General features: G+C 50.0%; 1 protein-coding gene across 1 annotated transcript in view; it reads right to left on the bottom strand.

The window, feature by feature from the left end:
• ADAM17 (ADAM metallopeptidase domain 17) overlaps positions 1 to 18,655 on the bottom strand; it is a 57,018-nt gene that overhangs the window by 33,710 nt on the left and 4,653 nt on the right. The window contains exon 3 of the mRNA XM_088476008.1: positions 1,183 to 1,315. Coding sequence (XP_088332134.1) covers positions 1,183 to 1,315 — 133 coding nt within the window. The remainder of the gene's footprint in view (positions 1 to 1,182; positions 1,316 to 18,655) is intronic.

Below are 18,655 nucleotides of genomic sequence, written 5' to 3'. Positions count from 1 at the left end.
TGCTGCGTGTACGAGCGGTACACTTGCTGCAGAGGCTGCTGGGGAGGACCCGCGGCCAGAGGCAGGGATGATTGTTCAGTGTGTATGAACAACCATCACCTGCAGATATAGCTTTTCAGTGTGTACCCACCGTAAATGTAAATTTAGTATGCCATGAGGAACACATGGCTTTCTGGGAGGTGTAAATTGGATGCAAGCAATTGGCTTTTTACAGAATTCTCTGCGGCTACAATTCTTATTGTAAAACCTGACACAACAGCACTCAAGAGTAATAAGACCACTGCCCCTATTTACACACAGATCGCCAGGAGTTGGATGTCATGGTCTATATTATTAGAGCCTAATAGTCAACAATCTTTTATCCGTTTCCCAAATCTGCTGTTGGGGTGTAATTCTGGAGTCTGCCTTTTCCACCTCCATAATATTTAGGATCAGACCCTTTCTTATTCTGGAAGCCAGTAATACTCTAATTCACCTCCTTATCTCGTAGATCACAGCCACCCAAACTCCTGCCTCACCCCCATTCAATCTATCCTCAACACTGCAGCCCACCTCACCTTCCTATCCCGCTGCACTCTCTCCTATAAAGCCCCCAACTACTCTGCTCATCACTTCATACCCAGCCACATAAACCCCCCCACCACCCCCTTCTCTTCCTCCCTGATCACCATAACCCACGACTGGCTCCAGGATATATAACGTGCTGCTCCCAATATCTGGGATGCAGTCTCACATTCTAGCAGGCATCCATAGATCCTTCCAGCCATCAAACATGCCTGTACATCTCATGTATTAATTGAAGCCTACCCACCCCTCCTGCTACTTCTCTGGCCTCTGCAATCCCCAAGTCTGCTCTCCTTTGCCTCCGTGTGTCCACCGATAGCCCCGCTAGAATGTAAGCTGTTGTGTGCAGGGTGCTCTCTCCTGGTGGTATTTGCGGGATGTTTAATGTTTATAACTGCACGGTTTGACCACCCCTATAGTCCATCATTTTGCTGTAAGTTTTATTCGTTATGTATAGTACTATGGGAGGCTTGCGGAGACACAAATAAAAGCTAAAAACAACAAACATGGCGGCCATGATGCGAAAAGCCACGTGTTAGAATATTGGTGTCCACCATCTAGCAGGCCCTTGGTGATGTCCTAGGAGGGTCAGGGTGTGGGACTATGGAGTTAGATTACCTGTGCAGGGCAGTGAACTCCATCATTCTCTCCACCTGAGACTGTGTCTGTAGGTCCCGTTTCCTCACAGAGTGCTGCTGGATGCCGGATAACGAGATTATATCATAATCGGACAGCATGGAGTCCAGGCTTGCTGCAGACAGGAAAAGGAGATACAGGTAAGATTTAGATATAGTGTTTGTGGCAAATATGTGCTACAAGACTGTCACTGAAGAACCACAGACACCGCCTGGAAGAAGAGTGTACACCACTAGCCAAAGGTCATAAAACAATATATATATATAATATGAGATATGGTAAGAACTTACCCTTGTTATCTCTATTTCTACGAAGTCCATAGGGTTCCACAGGATACCTTGGGGTATAGGTGTGACGTCAGTCGCAGGGCACCAAAGAGTTAAGCTTTCAGCCTCCCAGGATGCACTAGGTCCCCCTCCTATACCCCGCCACCGAGCCAAGGCACCTCAGTTAGTTACCAAGCCATAGGCCGGAGGAGGACAAGGAAGAGAGAGAACAAAGATCTGGACACATACAAGAATCACATTCTCACCAGAGGGAGACGGAAAACCGGTGACCAGAGCAAAGACAATCTGCAGCACAGGTGCGACAGGGCGGGAGTCCTGTGGAACCCTATGGACTTCGTAGAAATAGAGATAACAAGGGTAAGTTCTTACCATATCTCATATTTTCTACTTCAGGGTCCATAGGGTATCCACAGGATACCTTGGGGATGTCCCAAAGCAGTATCCTTAAGGGTGGGGACGCTCCTGTGCAGAAAGGAGAATCCGCCGCCCGAAGGAAGCATCCTGAGAGGCGAAGGTGTGAAACCTGTAATACCTCATGAAGGTATGGACAGAGGACCACGTAGCAGCCTTGCAGATCTGGACTGCAGAGGCACCACGTCGAGCTGCCCACGAAGGACCCACAGACCTAGTGGAATGAGCCTTCAGAGAAGGAGGAACCGGTAGGCCGTCATGAAGATAAGCTTCAGAAATAGCCATACGGATCCAGGCTGCCAAAGTTTGCTTTTATGCAGGCCAACCCTTTTTACGGAAGCCATAGGAGGACAAACAAAGCGTCCGACTTCCTAAACGAAGAAGTGCGGTCAACATAAGTCCTTAAGGCCCACACAACATACAAAGAGGCCTCACCCACGGAAAGACCCGGTGAGTTAAAGGCCGGAACAACTATTTCCTCGTTAACATGAAACTGGGAAACAACTTTGGGAAGAAACTCGGGCCGAGTGCGGAGTACTGCCCTGTTCCCATGAAAAACCAAGAAAGGGGGTCTACAAGAAAGAGCCCCTAACTCAAACACGTCTGGCCGAAGCAATAGCCAGAAGGAAAACAGTCTTAGCTGTTAGCCATTTAAGATCCACTAATCCCAGTGGTTCAAACGGCGGTCCTTGGAGAGCCCTCAGGACCACATCCAAATCCCAAGGCGCCACAGGTGGAACAAAGGGCGGCTGAATGCGGACAACACCTTGCATAAAGGTGCGCACATCCGGGATTGTAGCAATCCTACGGTGAAACCAGACAGATAGGGCCGAAACCTGTACCTTCAAAGAAGTAAGGCGAAGCCCATGATCTAGTCCCGCTTGCAGGAAGGCGAGAATCCGAGACAGACGAAACTCCCGCGGTGCATAACCTCTCGGTCGACACCACTGGAAGAACGTATGCCACACGCGATGGTATATCCTCGCGGAAGACGGTTTCCGAGCTCGCAACATGGTACGCACCACAGAGCTGGAAAACCCCCGGGACCTCAGCATGGCCGTCTCAACAGCCACGCCGTCAAAGACAGCCGAGTCAGGTCCGGGTGACGACAAGGTCCCTGAGACAGGAGGTCCGGTCGTAGCGGCAACCGCAGAGGACTGTCCACGGACAGACCCTGAAGGTCTGAGAACCAGTGCCGTCTGGGCCACGCGGGAGCTATCAACAGGAGCGTCCCTCCTTCCTGTTTGAATTTCCGGATTACCCGTGGAAGAAGGGAGACCGGAGGGAACAGGTATGCGAACCGGAACATCCACCGGACGGACAGAGCATCCACCAGAGACGCCCCTTCGTCTCTTGTGCGAGACCCGTACACCGGCAACTTGTTGTTGTGCCGGGACGCCATGAGGTCGATCTCTGGAAGACCCCATCTGTCCACCAGTAGTTGAAAAACGTCCGGGTGCAGTGACCATTCCCCCGAATGAACATCCTGGCGACTTAGAAAGTCCGCCTCCCAATTGAGCACTCCCGGGATGAAGACCGCTGATATGGCCGGAAGATTGCGCTCCGCCCAAACCAGGATCCGAGACACCTCTACGAGAGCCGCCCGGCTTCGGGTTCCTCCTTGCCTGTTTATGTAGGCCACTGTGGTAGCGTTGTCCGACGACCTGTACCGGGTGACCCTGGAGAAACCGATGTGCCTGCTGGAGAGCATTGAAGACCGCACGGAGTTCCAAGATATTGATTGGAAGCTCCGCTTCTGTCGGCGTCCACCTGCCCTGGAACAAATGTGGACCCGAAACTGCTCCCCAGCCCCGAAGACTGGCGTCCGTTGTCAACAGGACCCAATTTGGAACCCAGAACGGACGTCCCTCGCTGAGGTGGGTCGTCTGTAACCACCAAGCAAGGGACAGGCGAACCTCCGGGGTGAACACAATCGTCTGGGACTTTAGAGACTGAGGCAGCCCGTTCCACTTTGACAGGATCAGGTGCTGCAGAGGTCTGGAGTGAAACTGGGCATATTCCACCATGTCGAACACCGACACCATGGAGCCCAGTAACCTCATCGCCGAGTGTAGAGACACCCGGCGGCTGTGCAGACAACTGCGCACCCTTGACTGTAAAGCAGAGATCTTTTCCTCCGTCACGAAGATCTTTTGCTGTCCCGAGTCCAATAAGGCTCCAAGATGCAGAATCCTCCGAGACGGGATTAGAGTGGACTTCTGCCAGTTGATTAGCCAGCCGTGCCGTTGCAGCAGGGAAATGGTCAGGTCCAAGTGGCGTAACAGGAGCTCTGGAGATCCCGCCACCAATAACAGGTCGTCCAAGTACGGCAACATGCGGACTCCCTGCAGCCGCAGAGAAGCCGCCATGACCGCCATCACCTTGCTGAAAACACGTGGTGCTGTCGCTAGGCCAAAAGGTAACGCCCGAAACTGGAAGTGGTCGCTGCGGATTGCAAACCTGAGGAACTGTTGATGGCGCAAAAGAATAGGGACATGCAGGTAAGCGTCGTGTATGTCCAATGACACCATGTAGTCCCCAGGTTCCAGTGCCAGAATGATGGACCGTAGGGTCTCCATCCGAAACTTCGGTACCCGCAAAGACTTGTTGAGTGCTTTGAGGTTGAGAATCGGACGATACGACCCATTGGGTTTCTGTACCAAAAAAAGATTTGAATAGAAACCCTGGCCCCTCTGGGAGCATGGAACAGGCACTATAACTCCAGCCTGGAGCATAGTGTGCAATACCTTCCGCAGCTCCGTAGCCTTGTTCCGGTCTGATGGGAGACCCGTGGTGAAGAATCGAGCCGGGGGTCTGTGCCGGAAGGAGAGGGCGTACCCGTGGGAGACCATCACCAGAACCCAAGTGTATGTCGTAGTGACCGACCAACACTGGGCGAACTGCAGCAGGCGGCCTCCCACCCTGGGATCCCCCGAAGGGAGGCCCGGACCATCAGGCCGCAGGCTTGTCATCTGGCTTGGGGGCCGGACATCTGGTACTCCATGCCTGCTTCTGGGGCTTGACCAATTTCCTAGGGCCAGCCCGACGAGGAAACGACTGTGGTTTGGGCCTGCCCTGGGCCCTAGATGACCGAAAGGACGATGGTCCAGAACCAGAAGGAGCAGCGGCCGACGGGAGACAAGCCGATTTGGCTGCCGCCAGCGTGGCCACAATCTTATCCAGATCCGGACCGAAGAGAACCTCCGGTAAACGGCAACGCTTCCAGACCCTTCTTGGAATCTGCGTCCGCCTTCCAGGATTGCAGCCACAAGGTGCGACGAGCAGCTACCGCTGCTGAAGAAATTCTAGACACCAGAGTACTAATGTCTAGAGCCGCCTCGTTGATGTAGGTGGCCGAATCACGGAGATTGCCAATCAACTCCGCCTGTTCGGCCGGACAGTCAGAATCAAAAGAAGCCTCTAATGAATCCGCCCAGCGCTCCATCGCTCTGGCAACCCAGCAAATGGCCATAGCCGGCCGTGCTGCCCCCCCTGCAAGGGAATAAGCGGACTTCAGGCAGATTTCCACCTTGCGGTCCGTAGCATCCTTAAGGGAGGACATGGATGGCATCGGCAATGTGGAACTACGGACAAGACGGGTCACGTGAGAATCCACCTGTGGAGGGGATTCCCACTTAGCAAAATAATTATCCGCGAACGGATAAGCCACCGCCAGGCGTCGCTGCGGCTGGTATCTTTTGCCAGGCTGTTTCCATGCCTCCTCTAAATGGTCCACCAACTGACCCGAAAGAGGAAAGACTGTGGCATCGCCCTTCACGTCTTTGTAAAAGGCATACTTAGACTTAGCCGCTGGGGGAACTTCGTCCTCAATCACCAAGGCTGTGCGGACCGCCTGAATAAGTCCAGGAATATATACTTTGGACTTAGCATCAGCGTCCTTAGTATGGAGAGGTTCCTGATCGTAAGGATCCAGAATCTCCCCATCATCAGACGTCCCTTCGTCATCCTCATAAGGAGCGGACAGAGACGCCACTGGCCGTTTATGAGGCCGCATCACAGACTCCCCTTGCAACACATCCGACAAGTGCTGTACAGAACTCGTCAGGGAGTTAACCCACGCTGGCTCCTGAGAAACCGGGAGCGGGGAAATAGGGAGACTGTGGGGTACCACCAATTGTCGTGGGAAACCCTGCATGGGTGACGACACCACAGACTGCTGGGACAAACCCATCGGAGTAAACGTGGGCTGCGGAGCTAACTGGCCCACTAAAGCTGTTAGCGCCTGAGCGAAACAAGCCCAGGGCGGCTCCTGTACCGGTGCTGTAACCGTAAGAGGCCGCGCCATGGACTAACGTGGTACACTGTAGCCGGAGGGGAAAATCACTTTCAGACATGATGGCACCACGTATGTGACCCCTCTCACCAATTATATATTAAATAGGCGAGAGACCACCCTGCAGCACCGCACCGCAAGGGCTTAGCAGAAAGAACAGGGACAGTAATAAAGCTGACAGTCTTGAGAAGAAAAGTTACAGGCAGCAGCGCTAGCACAGTCACATACAATGCAAAGAAAATCAATTCCTGCACTAACAGCGCTGATCACTCAACTACACAGACACAGGGCCTGGTAGGACACAGCGCTACATACACAGACCTGACCACAGCGGAGGAGAGGTATGCGGGGGGACCCAGACCACGATGCTTCCAATGCAGGCTTCCAGCAGCGTTCACCATGCTTCTGAAAAGATGGCCGCCGAGGAGCAGAGAGAAGGCTGGCAGCTGCATGAAGAAAAAGCTTCAGGGGCTCTTCTAGCCCCCACTGCAACAGGTGCACCCGACTCCGGCCGGGCACCAAACTAAACTGAGGTGCCTTGGCTCGGGGGCGGGGTATAGGAGGGGGACCTAGTGCATCCTGGGAGGCTGAAAGCTTAACTCTTTGGTGCCCTGCGACTGACGTCACACCTATACCCCAAGGTATCCTGTGGATACCCTATGGACCCTGAAGTAGAAATATATTTTTTTCAAAATGATCACAAAAAGACAAGAAATCGAAATAAGCCTGCGGGAAACAAAATATAACACCTGTATCAGAACGAAATGTGCACAACAGGTTCTTGATGTCTCATTCTCTTAGGCTGGGTACACACTAGACGATGTGTACCCAGCCCGACCTCTGCAGCAGTGGGACCTGGCGGGGGAGACGGCATCGGCAAGTGCATAAACACAGGCAGCAACGGAGGAGGCCACGTTGCAATTGGCAGCATGGCCCTCACTTAACGACATCCCCTGTCGACCCTGAATGTCATTCAGGGCCGACGGAGGATGTCGCTGACGACCCGCAAGAGCGGGCAGAGTCAGCGACATAGTGGGTACACACTAGACGAGGTGTCCGTTGTGTTGCTCCGATCTGCCGGATCGGACGACATATCGTGTAGTGCAGCGGTTTTCAACCGGTGTGCCTTGTGAAGTGTGCCGCAGGGCTGTCAGAGCCACCGGGCACATTTTACTGTACTTCAGCATCCCGGGCCGCTGAGCTCCTCTGGGAGACTCAGGCGCGACCGGGTAGTGACCTGCAAAGATGCGGTGGCGTGACATCCCAGGTCACGTACGCCGCGTTGTCCACTGCCCTCCAGCCCGCTCTGCCAGCCAACGCCCTGCGCCAATCAGCCAGCCCGCGCTCTGTCCAGGCAGGCTCTGCAGCCTGCCTGGAAGCCCGCCCGCACGCGATCCTGCTGCAGTGAGAGTGACAAGGGAGGAAGAAATGTGGGTTTTGTGGGGACCAGACATTTTTTTCTTCTTCGTGGGTACCAGCCATAGTTTATTTTTTCGTGGGAACCAGTCATGTCATTTTTTTTAGTGAGAACCAGCAATATGTTATCCAGCCATATATTTGCCTATTTAGTGGGGAACAATGTGTTTTGTTTTGTTTTTTGTTTCTGAGGGGCCAGCCATAGGTTTCTTTTTCTGTGGGGAGCAATTCTGTGGGGCATAATGTGGTATGGTTGTTTTTTTTGTGGGGAGCAATGTATTTTTTTTTTCTGTTAGGCCAGCCAATGGGATTGTTTTATTCTTGTGGGGGCCAATGTAGTGTGTTTTTTATTCTTGTGGGGGCCAATGTAGTGTGTTTTGTTCCTGTGGGAACTAATGTAGTGTATTTTTTCATAGTCCGCGCACACCGCATCACCGGATAGTGTGCCTTGGCAATTTTAAAATCTTGTGTAGTGTGCCGCGCGTTGAAAAAAGTTGAAAATCACTGGTGTAGTTTGTACCCAACTTTACACCCATGTACAAGACACCTGTGGCTTGATATAAAAAGCCACTTCGTAAAAATACCCTCTGCTGTCAACTTTTTATGCATCAATAAACTAGTAAATTAGGGTGCGATTCAATTGTTTGTGCCCACAGCTGTGTCTTAAGAGCACCCGATGAAGGAATTCAATTGTTGGGCCTGAATGCCACCAGTGGATACATTTCTACTTGCAGCCACCTGACTAGCAGAAATGAAAGGCACAGTACAGACCTCACCCCTGGGTCAGCTTTCTCTCTTAACTGCGCTTTCCAAAGCGGACGTGGTTCCGGGAAAACCCCATTTAGGTTTCTGCAGATTACATCATGCACAGTGTGTTGGACAATTTGGTGACAGGTCAGCTGTAAGTGCATGTTCCTAATTACTCATTACTTTATGTAGAACACTTCTCTAAATTCTCTGTCCAGTCCCAGATGCCTGTGTGGTGAACTTTTTCCCCACACAGAACAGTTTATCAGTAGCCAGCACAGCTTCCTGTATGGATTAGACATTACTACTACTGAATTACCCTAAAAGGGCAAGTCAATTCGTGTCAATCGCCGTCTATAACGGTTGGAACAATGGCACGTTGTGGTCATCACCATCGCACATGTTCCTTTGCACTCTACAGAGGTGAGCAGGAAATCGTGCAAGGTCAGGGTACTGCAATTTAGTGATGTGCACAGCTGAACGTTGCAGAGTGCTGGATTGTCCCCTTAGGCTGATCTCTGGCCAAGCAATAATGCAGGTCCTATATTTTATTTTTTTTACAAACAATGCAAATCTGCAGAATTATCAATTTTCCTTTGTAACATTACAAAAACATAATGAGCACAAATATTACATTTTAGTCAAATCTACAATTTTCAATCCCTAATTAAATTCTGGGGAAGTACAGCCTTCACAAGCTCTTCTTATTTATATAACACACAGACACACACTTTTTTTTTTTTTATAGACAATATTTGGCCAGTCACATCAGTCCCTGCCTCAGTGGAGCTTACAATCTATGGCCCTCATTCAGAGCCGTTCGCTATTTGCGGTCGTTCGTTTAAAAACAAGGGGTGGCTATTCAAATGATCCGTACGCACATTGTAGTCTGTTCACACCTCTAAGTCTGAACGAGCGAGCAAAACATACGCTCGTTTATTTGTTAAAAACGCCCCCTGGCCGCTCGCATCCTACATCATGTCCGCTATTTATTAGATTAATCGAGTACATCGACCAGCGTATGAACTGCTCGCTATTCTTGTGGTTGGTGTTTGCTACCACAAATTTGCGAGCAGTTCTGGCTATAAAATAACCCAGTGACGTGAACAATGACGCTGCTGTTTTAAATATACACACCCATAAAACGCCCGTTTTGACCTTTAAGCACGCCTGCGTTCGGATCTCCACTCCCCATTTTCAAGCACCTTCCCCTGTTACCACCCACATACGCCTCATTCTGTCATTCAAAATAGCAGGCACTCGCTATATTGCGTACCAACGATTTTTGGCCGCACTGACTGGTTCGCGCATGCGTACTAAAAACCGTACGCATGCGCAGATGTGCAAACATCGCTCGGAACGAGCGTACTGCCGCTAACGAGCGGCTCTGAATGAGGGCCTATATTCCCAGCACACACACACGTTCATTTTTTTTGTCAGGATCCAATTAACCTACCAGTGTATTTTTGGACTGTGGGAAGAAACACAAGCAAACACGGGGAGAATATACAAACTCCACACAGTTAGTACTGTGCTGGGCATCAAACTCAAGACCTCAGTGCTGTGAGGCAGTAATGCTATCCATTACACCAACCATGCTGCCCAACGCATTACAGTGGGCCAGATTCTTTGCTTTTGACACCATGAACTTTACCTACTTAACTACATACAGACGTGTCCTCATACACTGTAGCTCAAGTGTTGGCAATTAGCTCCTCTCAGGTCCATGGCGACTCGGCCATGCTAAGCATTTTCTAGCTCAAAATGTGCATCTTATTCCCATAAAACAAAAAACTAGGAGAGACAATTATATTGCCAGCTTGGATTGATCAATTTGATGTGTGTCATTTGTACATCTGTGTGCGAATGGGTCTGATTCTGCATATGAAGTGCTACAATGCAGTTGCTGCATTTTTTCTCTCACACAAAGTTATCTGCGACTCTGTAGGTGTTTAAAACTAATTCTTGTGCGGTTAGTTACACCCCAGCGTCCCCAGGGTACTGCGAGCAAAGCTTCGCTGCGTCTACGATACAAATAAGACACAAAATTTAGAGAAAGGTGCAGCACTCTACATCTCTCGGAGGGAATGGGTATGAAATACCGCCAGGCGGTTCGATTCCCGTCAGTGGCAGCCCGACAGGAGCAGAGTGCGACGCAGCGGAAGCCCGACAGCGCTGGAAATCCCGATCGTGGATAGGTAAGTATCCACTAACCTAACCCCCCCTAACCCTCCTTAGGGGTGCCTAACCCTAACTTCCCCCCCAAGTGCCTAACCCTAACCACCCCCTTCCCCGCTACCTAAACCTAAGTCCCCCGGGGGGGTGCCTAACCCCAAGTCCCCCCCGGGGGTGCCTAACCCTAACCCTCCCTCCCCCTAGCCTAACCCTCCCGGGCGGGTGCCTAACCCTAAGTCCCCCCCGGGAGCCCTAAACCTAACCCTCCCCCCCGCGGCTGTCCGCTCGCGGCGCCCGGCATCACTACGATCGTGATGCCGGGCGCCGGTCTCCCGGCGTCGGGGAAATGCGGGTGTCTACATCCAGACGCCCGGCATTTCACCCTTGCCGGTATATAGGCAGTCGGCTTCCCGATTGCTTCCCCTCTCGGAGCGACACAGTCTCTCGCTGTATGGCGTATGGACGCTAGGTGTATGAGGACACATATGTATGCCAAATCTGACTATCACAAATACACCCTTCATTTTGTCTGTTATTTTATATAACATGTAAGCTGGCCTATACTACGCAACAATTGTGCAATCCAGCCGACCAAACGACTGGCGTGAGAGTTATCATTCAGTGTATGGATCATTTGGTTATCAAACCTTTCCAATCCACCCAGCCGCTGTTCATGAAGTGAATAGATATTGTTTCTACCCCCCTCAGCGCCCGATGGAGCTATTCAATTGTTGCTCCTGTTGGGCGCGATCAGCTGCCAACACACCATTTCAGCTCGCACCCCCCACCCCAGGGGTGCGAGCTAAAATGGTCGCAAAGTAGCCCATTTGGGCGTCCAAGCGGCAGTTTTCGCAATCGCGTCCAGCTCTTTGGTCGAGGGTAGCCATTTTACAGGGCTAACTAAACCTGACCAAAGTGCGATCGGCGCGATAATCGGCAATTGAATAGCGCCCCGCAATCTCCTGTCACTTTAGACGGGAGATAGGGCAGTATTCAATGGTTTTAACGCACCCAAAGTATATGGGAGTATGTGTAACAGTAATATCGCCCATTTTGTTTTTTATCTTTTTAAACTTGTATCAAAAATTGCTATAAAAGTGACAAATACAACCATTGCAAGTTCAAATAGCATTCATATTGAAGAGTAAAGCTGCATACACACGTAAAGATTTTCTGTCCAATCATCCAACTAGTTGATTGGTTGGAATGAAAATCTGGTAACGTATGGGAGTAACTGATGATCAGCAATTTGCTCCTAAATGCCAGAAAACAGATGAAAATGGTCGGTCAGACAAGTTTGTTAAATGTTTGATCTAAACAATTTGGTCAAACAACAGTTTTTGTCCATTTTCCGGCATTTAGGAGCAAATTGCTGATCATCAGTTACTCCCATACATTACCAGATTTTCACTCCAACCAATCAGCTAGTTGAATGGTTGGACAGAAAAGCTTTACGTGTGTATGCAGCTTTACAGAAGTAACGGCGTGATTATAGAAAACCACAGATGAAAAAAACAAAAATGAGACCGATCAGGCAAAGCAATGTATTTAGTACCAGTCGCCAGAGGGCAAGCACAATAAGTGGTGTGGTCTGAGGAAAGGGAAAACCCTCTAGAACCCACACAATACATATTACATATAAAACGTTACCGCAGAGCAGTCTCATTATTACCATGGAAGAACACTGGTTTCTGCTATCGTGGCCTTTAGGGGCTGTGGCCACCACTACTCAGCTATTTCTTAACAGGGAAGACTCCGCTCAAACACACAGCACATTTGTAGCATAGCATAATGAAAGATATTAGTACAAGAGTGCCAAGGTGATGGAATAAGTTCTGTCACCAACATTATTATTAAGAATATTTATGTATGCGGCACCAATGTATACTGCAGCACTTTACTATAGACAGAGTAATAACATAACTGGTTATTAGTAGAGTAAGAGGGTCCCATCTCGTAAGCTTAATAACTACAGGAAAATAGATGTAAGAAGGTTAGGTACCACATTATTGTGCCAGCCTGATTGCTAAGGAAATGGTGCATGGTGGGGACAATAGGATCCAGTCACACACAAAGGTTGTTTTTCAAAAAAATATCTACAGAACGGCAACTTCTTGTATTATTTTTTCCATTCCTCTCACCGTGAGGCAGGGATCCTATTTTTAAATCCCACTTTTTGTCACCCACATTTTTTATGGACTAACCGGATATTCATGAAGCTGCTGCTTTTCTACAGCTAGGAAGCAGCGCTAATTAATATTGTACATGGCGTGCCTCCGTGATGTCACTGTCAGCGGACAGTCTACAGTCTCATAAGTATCGTCTCAGCCAACAGAATGGCCGCTGCGCGCGACGGCGATTTACAGAATTACTAAAACAAGCGAACTTTAAGAATCGCAAAGTGCTACCTTGTTGACCAAAAGCAATTTTGGGATGTCATGCTCCTAATCTGGAGTCATTATTGCACTAAGCTCAACGCGGCGACATCTGTGGTCGTGCGGATGATTCCACAACCTAATTAGAGGAGTTTGGCAAATAGGAGGCATCACTATTTGCACCAGCTCGCCAAAACTAAGTTTTGTATTGTGGGATGAGATCATTTCTATAAGAGAAAGCGGCAGGCGGTTTTTCCACATTTACAGAAGAAGTAATTTGCAGTGTGCACAGACTTTCCCTGCCTCAAAGGAGAAACGTTTCTTTATATGCGGAAAGTAGTTCTCATCTCATACTATAAATAGTATTTTGGATCAGTCATAAGTCGGGTTACTAGTTATCGTGCCCTCCGTTGCAGGTTTTTTTTCCCCCAGGTCTCTCATCTCTGTCCCCCTCACCCTCCCTGAGATGGACGGATCTGTGTACTTTGACGCCAACAGTGAATGTTTGTATACAGTATAAGCGAGTTTATGCATTTGTGTTGATCTCCGTTGTATTGCAACTCGTACACAACTCGTCAGATCTGTGACATTAGGAGTCTCAGGGTTGCAGTTAATTGGCAACAATTTGAGTGCATGGAACGGCCCTGATTTGTGCTGGTGCCATGGGAGTCTCGTGGGCATGAATCTAGAGCTCTGTGCGATTCTGACTGAGGTCTTATACCCAGCATGGGGCTGGTGCAAGTGCTGATATTAATTATGGCGATTGCTGCAGCTGGCGAAATATCACTGGGCGGCACTGGGCATACACTATACAATTATCTGTCAGATATCTGTCTGGTTGGAATGAAAACCTGGTAATGTATGGGAGCAAATGACAATCATCCACTTGCTCACAAACACTGGAAAACAGACAAAAATGGTCGAATTCAACCAGATATTTGAACAATTGTTTATTGTCCGTTTTCCAGTGTTTAAGGCCACATGATCGACTGTCATTTACTCCCACACATTACCAGGTTTTCATTCCAACCAGCCAGATTGGACAGATGATTGTATAGTGTATGCCCAGCATTAGTATATCAGGCTTCCACGGCTGCCTGAACCTACAGCCATTTTGTGTGCATCTTGGAATCAGTCCCATTGCTAGACTGCGATTAAGTGGGCAAGCACCTAGACAAGAACTAGGAGGACATGTGCCAGCACTGCAATAACAGGCACAAGACTTCTACAAATCACCACAACATTCAACACAAACAACATGATACCTGGCTGCTGATGTACTGTATAAATAAATACCTTTTCACAGTGAGAAGTCCATGTAAACCAAAAGACAATTTAGTCCTATAGGAGAACTGTCAGGCCCTGGGAAAATAATGCCACTTCTAACTACTGCTTTGCGGCATCTATACCTCCACTGTGCAGGGATTCGGGGAGCAATCCATTACATACCGCCCCGCAGCCTTAGGGCTCTTGTGCCTCCTGTCAGTCAGAAGAGGGTTACATTTCCTGCACTAGTTGTGTTTTCCGCTGTTACCAGGAAAAGGTCTGTAATACACTCAGCCCTCAACTTGTTACATATACAAAGTGTTTGCTTCCTGCACTTTATGTTAACCGGAACATAAGGTGGACAATAAAACCGTCCTTTCATAACAATACAATCATTTACAGAACAGAACTTATTACTTGCAGTATTTCCTTACAAGGCAAGGTTATTCCATGTACAAATAAACTGAAAGGATAATAAACATAGTATGCATTGCATGGAGATGCAAGTTTGCAGATTTCTTATTAAAAAAAAAAAAAAAAAAAAAAAAAAGGGAAAGAATCAGACAGCCTTGTCATATTTAATAACGACTGTGTGACATGCCAAAAGACATTTACTTTAAATAGCACAGCTTAAGCAACGGATAGATCAACAATTTATATGCTTAAAATGTGCCTAGGACAGGGGCATGTATGTGACTGCATACTTTTTGGCCATGTAGTGTACGTCTGACACCCGAACATCACACCCCTATGTGCCTGTTGAATTAAGCATTCCAAAATCATGGCCATTAATATGGAGTTGGTCCCATGTTTGCTGTAACAACTGTCTCCACCCCTCCGAGAAGGCTTTCCTCTAGATTATGGCTGCGCGGGATTTGTATCCATTCAGCCACACCAACATTAGAGGATGAGCACTGATGTTGGACTAGAAGGCTACTCTTGCAGCCTGTGTTCCAATTCATCACAAAGGTGTTCATTGGGATTGAGCAGGCCAGTCTAGTACACATCAAACTTGTCAGATCATTTTTTGATGGACCTTGCGGTGTGCACAGGGATAATATGAGATATGGTAAGAACTTACCTTTGTTATCTCTATTTCTACGAAGTCCATAGGGTTCCACAGGATACCTTGGGTATAGGTGATGATGTCAGGCATCGGGCACCATAGAGTTAAGTTTTCAGTCCTCCCAGGAAGCACTAGGGTCCCCCTCCTATACCCCGCCCCCGAGCCAAGGCATCTCAGTTAGTTACCAAGCCATAGGCCGGAGGAGGAAAAGGAAGAGAGAGAAGAAAGTTCTGGACACACACAAGAATCACATTCTCACCAGAGGGAGACGGAAAAACCGGTGACCAGAGTAAAGCCCATCACTAGCACAGGCGCGACAGGGCGGGAGTCCTGTGGAACCCTATGGACTTCGTAGAAATAGAGATAACAAAGGTAAGTTCTTACCATATCTCATATTTTCTACTTCAGGGTCCATAGGGTATCCACGGGATACCTTGGGGATGTCCCAAAGCAGTATCCTTTAAGGGTGGGGACGCTCCTGTGCTGAAAGGAGAATCCGCCGCCCGAAGGTAGCATCATGAGAGGCGAAGGTGTCAAACCTGTAATACCTCACGAAGGTATGGACAGAGCACCACGTAGCAGCCTTGCAGATCTGGACTGCAGAGGCACCACGTCGAGCTGCCCACGAAGGACCCACAGACCTAGTGGAATGAGCCTTCAGAGAAGGAGGAACCGGTAGGCCTTCATGAAGATAAGCTTCAGAAAATTGCCATACGGATCCAGGCTGCCAAAGTTTGCTTTGAAGCAGGCCAACTCTTTTTACGGAAGCCATAGAGGACAAACAAGGCGTCCGACTTCCTAAATGAAGAAGTGCGGTCAACATAAGTCCTTAAGGCCCGCACAACATCCAAAGTGGCCTCACCCACTGAAAGACCAGGTGAGTTAAAGGCCGGAACAACTATTTCCTCATTAACATGAAACTGGGAAACAACTTTGGGAAGAAATTCAGGACGAGTGCGTAGCACTGCCCTGTTCCCATGAAAAATCAAGAAAGGGGGTCTACAAGAGAGAGCCCCTAAATCAGAAACACGTCTGGCCGAAGCTATGGCCAGAAAGAAAACAGTCTTAGCTGTTAGCCATTTAAGATCCACTGAGCCCAGTGGTTCAAATGGCGGTCCCTGGAGAGCCCTCAGGACCACAGCCAAGTCCCATGGCGCCACAGGTGGAACAAAAGGCGGCTGAATTCACAGAACGCCCTGCATAAAGGTGCGCACATCAGGGATTGTAGCAATCCTACGGTGAAACCAGACAGACAGGGCAGAAACCTGCACCTTCAAAGAAGCAAGGCGAAGCCCATGGTCGAGTCCCGCCTGTAGGAAGGAGAGTACCCGAGACAAACGAAACTCCGGCGGTGCATAACCTCTCGGTCGACGCCACTGGAAGAACGTATGCCACACGCGATGGTATATTCTCATGGAAGACCGTTTTCTGAGCTCTTAGCATGGTCCGCACTACAGAGCTGGAAAACCCCCTGGACCTTAACATGGCCATCTCTACAGCCACGCCGTCAAAGACAGCCGAGTCAGGTCCGGGTGAAGACAAGGACCCTGTGACAGACGGTCCGGTCATAGCGGCAACCGCAGAGGACTGTCCACGGACAGACCCTGAAGGTCTGAGAACCAGTGCAGTCTGGGCCATGCGGGAGCTATCAACAGTAGCGTCCCTCCTTCCTGTTTGAATTTGCGGATTACCCGTGGAAGAAGGGAGACCGGAGGAAAGAGATAAGCAAACCGGAACGTCCACCGGACGGACAGAGCATCCACCAGAGACGCCTCTTCGTCTCTTGTGTGAGACCCGTACACCGGCAACTTGTTGTTGTGCCGGGACGCCATGAGGTCGATCTCTGGAAGACCCCATCTGTCCACCAGCAGTTGAAAAACATCCGGGTGCAGGGACCATTCCCCCGGATGAACGTCCTGGCGACTGAGAAGGTCCGCCTCCCAGTTTAGCACTCCTGGGATGAAAACCGCTGATATGGCCGGAAGATTGCGCTCCGCCCATACCAGGATCCGAGACACCTCTACGAGAGCCGCTCGACTTCGGGTTCCTCCTTGCCGGTTTATGTAGGCCACGGTAGTAGCGTTGTCCGACTGGACCTGCACTGGGCGACCCTGGAGAACCCGATGTGCCTGCTGGAGAGCATTGAAAACCGCTCGGAGTTCCAAGATGTTTATTGGAAGCTCCGCTTCCGCCGGAGTCCACCTGCTCTGGAACAAGTGTGGACCCGAAACTGCTCCCCAGCCCTGAAGACTGGCGTCCGTTGTCAACAGGACCCAATTCGCCACCCAGAACGGACGACCCTTGTTGAGATGGGTCGTCTGCAACCACCAGGCAAGAGACAGGCGAACCTCCGGAGTGAGCACTATCGACTGGGATTTCAGAGACTGAGGCAGTCCATTCCATTTGGACAGGATCAGGTGCTGCAGAGGTCTGGAGTGAAACTGGGCATATTCCACCATGTCGAATACCGACACCATGGAGCCCAGTAACCTCATCGCCGAGTGCAGAGACACCCGGCGGCCCTGCAGACAACTGCGCACCCTCGACTGTAAGGCAGCGATCTTTTCCCCCGTCACAAAGATCCTTTGCTGTCCCGAGTCCAATAAGGCTCCGAGGTGCAGAATCCGCTGAGACGGGATCAGGGTGGACTTCTGCCAGTTGATCAACCAGCCGTGCCGTTGCAGTAGCGCAATGGTCAGGTCCAAGTGGCGGAGAAGGAGCTCCGGAGATCCTGCCACTAAGAGAAGGTCGTCCAAGTACGGCAACATACGGACCCCTTGCAGCCGCAGGTAAGCCGCCATGACCGCCATCACCTTGGTGAAAACACGTGGTGCTGTCGCCAGGCCAAAAGGTAACGCCCGGAACTGAAAGTGGTCGCTGCGGATTGCAAACCTGAGGAACTGCTGATGGCGCAAAAGAATAGGGACATGCAGGTAAGCGTCCTGTATGTCCAATGACACCATGTAGTCCCCAGGTTCCAGCGCCAGAATGATGGACCGTAGGGTCTCCATCCGAAACTTCGGCACCCGCAAAGATTTGTTGAGAGCTTTGAGGTTGAGAATCGGACGAAACGACCCATTGGGTTTCTGCACCAAAAAGAGATTGGAATAGAAACCCTGGCCCCTCTGGGAGAATGGAACAGGCACTATAACTCCAGCCTGGAGCATAGTGTGCAAAACCTTCCGCAGCTCCGTGGATTTGTTCCGGTCTGATGGTATACCCGTGGTGAAGAACCGAGCTGGGGGTCTGTGCCGGAAGGAGAGGGCATACCCGTGTGAGACCACCTCGAGAACCCAAGTGTCTGTCGTGGTGACCGACCAACACCGGGCGAACTGCAGCAGGCGGCCTCCCACTTTGGGATCCCCCAAAGGGAGGCCCGGACAGTCAGGCCTGGCTTAGGGGCCGGACGTCTGGTACT

This window comes from Taudactylus pleione, unplaced genomic scaffold (genome assembly GCF_031769625.1).
Source record: "Taudactylus pleione unplaced genomic scaffold, aTauple2 ptg000180l, whole genome shotgun sequence".
In the NCBI taxonomy this organism is placed as follows: Eukaryota; Metazoa; Chordata; class Amphibia; order Anura; family Myobatrachidae; genus Taudactylus; species Taudactylus pleione.
This window is presented reverse-complemented; position numbering and strand designations above follow the sequence as displayed.